The sequence below is a fragment of the Rutidosis leptorrhynchoides genome, chromosome 2 (genome assembly GCF_046630445.1).
Source record: "Rutidosis leptorrhynchoides isolate AG116_Rl617_1_P2 chromosome 2, CSIRO_AGI_Rlap_v1, whole genome shotgun sequence".
Classification (NCBI taxonomy): Eukaryota; Viridiplantae; Streptophyta; class Magnoliopsida; order Asterales; family Asteraceae; genus Rutidosis; species Rutidosis leptorrhynchoides.
The window spans coordinates 630,421,252-630,426,712 of record NC_092334.1 but is presented as its reverse complement, the minus strand read 5'-3'; the positions used below and the strand labels follow the sequence as shown (position 1 = coordinate 630,426,712).

The following is a 5,461-nucleotide window of genomic DNA, read 5'->3' as shown; positions in this document are numbered from 1 at the left end:
AAGTTTGCAAAAAACGTGAGACGGGGTTGAGACAGTCGGGTTCTAAAAAGGTCGAGACGGGGTCGAGACGGACGTTGACCAAAGTTGACTATTAAATATATAAGTATATAAATGTATATATGTGTGCATATTTTAAAGCCAAAAACTTTAATTGCCTAATTTGTACTCATAATCGCTATCACTGTTAATATAATACAGAAAATTCAAACTAAAATACGACAAAATTGACCGATTTTACAGAATTTCTGGCTTTTCTGAATTTTGGGAGATTTTGACCTGATTTTTTTCAACTTTGACCCGAATTTTGACCATTGACGGTCATATTAGACGGTTTTCTTCGAGACGGGACGGGATAGTCACCAAACCGTCGAAACGGGAGTCGAGATGGCTCGAGACGGGGTGTTTTGCAACAGTGATATAAAGTACTCCAGCAAGTGTATGACAACGGTTGATAAACCTCGTACGCAATAGACTCTTTAATCTGATTTTGCATTAATGATAAACCTTCAATGTTTGGACTTACAGCTCTCGTTTAATCCGTAATTTTTTTATAATTTCATTCAGGCGTGATTTGGTGATTTGGTATGTATATGAAACCATAGCTTTTAGTGTTTAAATATAGATAGATACGTACGTATGTATGTACATGTCATGCATTCATGTACCTTGAGGGCATTACAAGTGTTCATGAAGGTGATTTGTACAACATTGTACATTGTATTGCTATGTGCATTGCAGTTTATCACACTCAGCCATGTCGGGAAGACACTATATATGTACAGCATATACAAATCCTGTTCTTATAAAATATCACAAAACAAAAAGGGTATATATGAAACAGATGTATCTTTCAGTGACTTGATTCCAGTCGAAAACTGGATACCTGATTGTATGAAGAAACTGGCATAAACATGCACTAACTACCGAGCATACAATTGTGTTCTCATGTATTCATTAACTGATGATACAGACTGAACTTGTTCACTAGGGCCAGCAAAGAAAGCAGGTTGTTTAGGTTGAGGCAACACACCTTCACTAACAAGCATCAGAACCACCGAAAACATAGTTGGTCTATCTTGTGCATGATGTTGCACACATAATAGCCCAACGTGTATTGATCGTAAGACTTCAGATATTATGCACGAGTCATTCAAAGACGGACACATGAGTTCAATGGACCTGTTTTCTTTGTATAGTCTCCATGCCTGAAAAATACCAAACATAGTGAGCAATAAGGAGATTATAATATACCTCCGTTCCAAAATTACTATAATACCTCAGTCCCACAATAACTAACTGTCCCAAAAAAATTGTTCACTAGAAAAATTAACTACAGGTATTAAATATCGTTGAACTCTCCACTTTACCCTTATTAATTACTTTCTATCCTTTATTTATTGAGTCAAACTTACCTTAAATACAAGGACAAAACTGACATATATCAAATATATCTTAAATCCAACAACTATTCTTGGAGGACAATTATTATGGGATGTGTGTAGTGAATCAATTAGTATATATAAATAAATATATAAATTAATAAAACAGGTTTTGGGTTAAACATATCAGATTAACTTACATGTCCAAGAAGGCTGTCACTATGATCTTCATGGAAGAATCCTCTGTTTTTGTTACCACTAACTATCTCCAACACTAAAACACCAAAACTGAACACATCTGACTTTGTAGAAAACTGCCCGTGTAATGCATATTCTGGTGAAATGTAGCCACTGCATAAACATTGATCGAAACATATTTATAAACCATAATTCTATTTTCTTTTTCCTTTTTGGAGATAATTATCCCACAAATGTAAAATAAAATAGACGGCGGTTCAAGATTCTTACTATGTTCCCATGACTCTTTTTGTACTAACAGCATTATCAGATCCTACAAACTTTCTGGCAAGCCCAAAGTCGGCGATTTTAGGGTTCATATCATTATCCAGGAGAATATTAGCTGCTTTGAGATCTCTGTGTATGATTTGAAGACGTGAATCCTGATGTAGATATAAAATACCTCTAGCCATCCCATTAATTATATGAAATCGCTTCGGCCAATCAAGTATTGACCTTCTGGTTTCATCTGTAATTAAAAATAAGATAACCACTCAATTAATCAATGTGTTTTATTCATCATCTATTAATATTAATGTGGTGAGAAAGTAGAGAGTCGAACCAAATAAGAATGTGTCCAAGCTTTTGTTAGGCATGTATTCGTAAATCAAAATCAATTCATTATCATGAATGCAGTATCCAACAAGTTTCACGAGATTTCGTTGCTGAAGTTTGGCAATACAAATGACTTCATTCTTGAATTCATCAAGCCCTTGGTGAGATGTTTCTGACAGCCGCTTCACGGCGACTTCTCGTTTGTCTCCTAACACGCCCTGAAATATCAATTTCACAGTCTATAGATTCTTTACTAAGAGAATACTATATACATAAATGATGAATTGGCTTGCGTTCGAAAGGTAAGATGTTGTCCCAAACCCTTACAAAACTCGCCAGTCCCTCTTATCCTAACACCCTAATGAAATAAGATACTCCCTCCGTCCCAAATGTATTGTCTTTAGACAAAAAACACACAATTTAAGAAAAAGTATCTGTCACAACTCACATGTACTTTTTTTCTTCACTTACCAGTTTTACCTCATACTTTTTACCTATCTTTTTGTCTTGCATACATATATAAATTAGGGGCACAAAAGAATTTGACCGTATTATTCCTTTTCATTTATAGAAGTGGACAATTAATTTGGGACATCATAAAAAGAAATAATGGACAATAGATATGAGACGGAGAGAGTATTTTTGTTTCCTATTATATGTATTTGTGGGCTTGGGCGCATTTGGCATATTAAATGCTCATATTCTTTAGTCGTGGTTTCAACACTACCTTTAAAGGGCCACTAATTCACGGGCACCAAGTCTACTGCGCTCGTAAGTTATCCTCCTCACCAAGGTTGAGAAAGTCGCGAGTAGAAGACGAGTCGGTCAGACCCTAAAGGTTGTTGACTAACGTTGACAATATCAAACACAAATATATGGCACAAATTCTAATTTTAAAAACTATAAAAGTTAGGATTTAACTTTGACTTTGACCGACTTTGACTAGCTCCGACCCAACTCAGCCCAACTTTGGCTCAACTTTCCAACGTTGACAGACTTTTAAGGCGTACTTGGGAGAGTCCGGACGGGCTAGTCCCCAAACCAACTCGTCAACCGACTTTTATAAAGTGATCCTCTCAAATAAACCACTCAGACCGACCAGTTTAAACGATCACGTTTCGATTGTTATCATATATTTTAAGGTATTAAAAGTTTACCTTGTAAACAGGACCAAAACCACCTTCTCCTATCTTATTGCTGATGCTGAAATTATCTGTAGCCTCAGCTATTTCATGTAGGCTAAAGTAAGGCAACTCATCAAGATCATCAATTTGAACAGTCCCATTCATTTTATGAAATCGTTTTCCTACAGAGATGAATTCATTTTTTATTGATATGGCAATCTGCCGATATTAATACTCACAAAAGCTTGCAAATATTAAGTACGGTTACTATCGTTTCATATGATGAATCATGCAGTTGCTTACTCAAATTACTTCTATATACCTTTCATGTGACGCTTTATCTTTTTCTTTCTACAAGCATACGCCACTGCTAACCCAACCCCCGCGGCAAATGAAATTAACAAGATCGCGATAAGTATTCCATACTTTCTACTGAAGCTAGATTTGGAGATCAAATTTCCTTCTGTTAATGAGTCACAGATAATAATAAGTTCTTCATTTGGACACTATGAAATCCCATCATATAAACAACAAGAAATTATACTATAAGTTACTGTATCAGCTTAATTACCTAATAATTCGGAGGCTGCCAGTCTAACATAAAGATCTTGCCCGTTCATTGAGTACACTCGTACATCAATCAATTCACCAAACCATCGCAAGCATCCAACAGAACCTCGAGTTATGTTTGGATTTGCATACGCCGTACATGAGCAGTTATCCTTACAAGCTATCTCACACTCTTGTAGGCTCATGGTACCATCAAACACAACATTCTGCGTGTCTGGCAATTTCATACTCGATAATTTTAAAAATCCCTCTCCGGGCCCACAATCCAACACGTTACTCCGTCTACATCCATTAGTCCAATTATAAGGATTTAAATCATGTGGCTTTTCTTTTTGTGCAAATCCTTTCAAACATTGGCAATTCGGGTACGTATTTGTACTACAGCTTCCATACGGGCCACATAATCCATAATTGTCACAATAATCCGTTGGTATAGTAGAATCCTGCATCCATACATAGTTTTGCATACTTAGCACCCAAATTTCAAGCTTGCCACCAGGGGTCACTACTGACCTTGATGAGAGTACGGTGCTATTAGCACTGTATCCAAAATATATCTCCTTTTGAGTGACAACCATTTCAGTTTTATATATACGATTAGACCCATGTCTAGAGTTTGGACGTCCAGCAAACTCTATACCGTCAAGCGGGCCCAACCTGGTTTGTATAACAGAACTTTTACAGATATATACTTGCGGATACTTACCCTTACCCATAAAGAGCCTGATTGTATACATACCCGGAAAAGGATCATCCACACTCCTCCATGATCTCAGATACATCTCTCGTCCTGTAATAAGGTTTTTGCGCAGTTTCATTCCTGATATGAAGGTATCTCCAGGGTAATCAAAACTTTGCCAAACGACACTCATTTCATCCCTGATTACCAAATTTCCAGTATCCAAGAGTTGCGCTATGGGAATAACATTTGTGTTAGTTATATTGCTGGATGACCAGATAATCGTGCCACCACTATTTACAATAGACAGGATCCCATGTCTGCCTAATATGACCTTGCCCGAGGTATCGTTAAGCGGATATTTTCTATTAGCGACCCATACAACCGTGTGAGGTGATGTGTTCTTAAACCATATCCCCAAGTATCGACTTTTCGAACTGCCGGGACTAAAGAAACCAAGCTCAAACTTTTCGTTTGCTGAAACAATCGTCTCACCATCCTTGATGTTTTGATCAACATATATGGTGTCTACTGCACCACAAGTTCCTAAAGCTAGAATTAAAAAGATAACGGCAGGGAGTAACATTAGATTTAGATTCATGTCATTGCGAAGAAAGATTAGAAAAGTCTGTTGTATCAGACATTAAAAAGATATAAAAATAGTATTTCTACATCAATAACCTAACAAACATTGTCACTTTATGCAGTTCAGTTGTTTAATCCAATTCTCCATCAGCTTATAATTATAAATTAGTCAAAATATTAAAGTACCTACTTTTTATTTAAATCGTTTGAAACTTCCTTCCAATTACTCACGTTGATGGGACCTACTTGTGACTTTTCTTCTTTGTTCCCGAGATTGACTAATTTGAACTATGCGTTGGTGTTACTAATTTTAATGTAATTAATATTTATGT

The 5,461-nt window shown here is 36.3% G+C and overlaps 1 protein-coding gene across 2 annotated transcripts; it reads right to left on the bottom strand.

Annotated features, from left to right (window-relative positions):
* Nucleotides 1–755: 755 nt before the first annotated feature.
* LOC139893635 (G-type lectin S-receptor-like serine/threonine-protein kinase At4g27290) lies at nucleotides 756–5,199 on the bottom strand. Of its 2 annotated transcripts, none has more exons than XM_071876810.1 (7): nucleotides 3,867–5,199; nucleotides 3,618–3,758; nucleotides 3,329–3,477; nucleotides 2,179–2,410; nucleotides 1,848–2,085; nucleotides 1,580–1,730; nucleotides 756–1,205 (listed from the first exon to the last, which is right to left on the bottom strand). In XM_071876810.1, the coding sequence occupies exons 1-7, from the start codon at nucleotides 5,143–5,145 to the stop codon at nucleotides 921–923; spliced, it is 2,475 nt and encodes an 824-aa protein (XP_071732911.1). In that variant the 5' UTR covers nucleotides 5,146–5,199; the 3' UTR covers nucleotides 756–920. The 2 variants fall into 2 exon arrangements, with proteins under 2 accessions (XP_071732911.1, XP_071732912.1); XM_071876811.1 differs by having other exon boundaries at nucleotides 2,179–2,389.
* Between the last annotated feature and the right edge of the window lie 262 nt (nucleotides 5,200–5,461).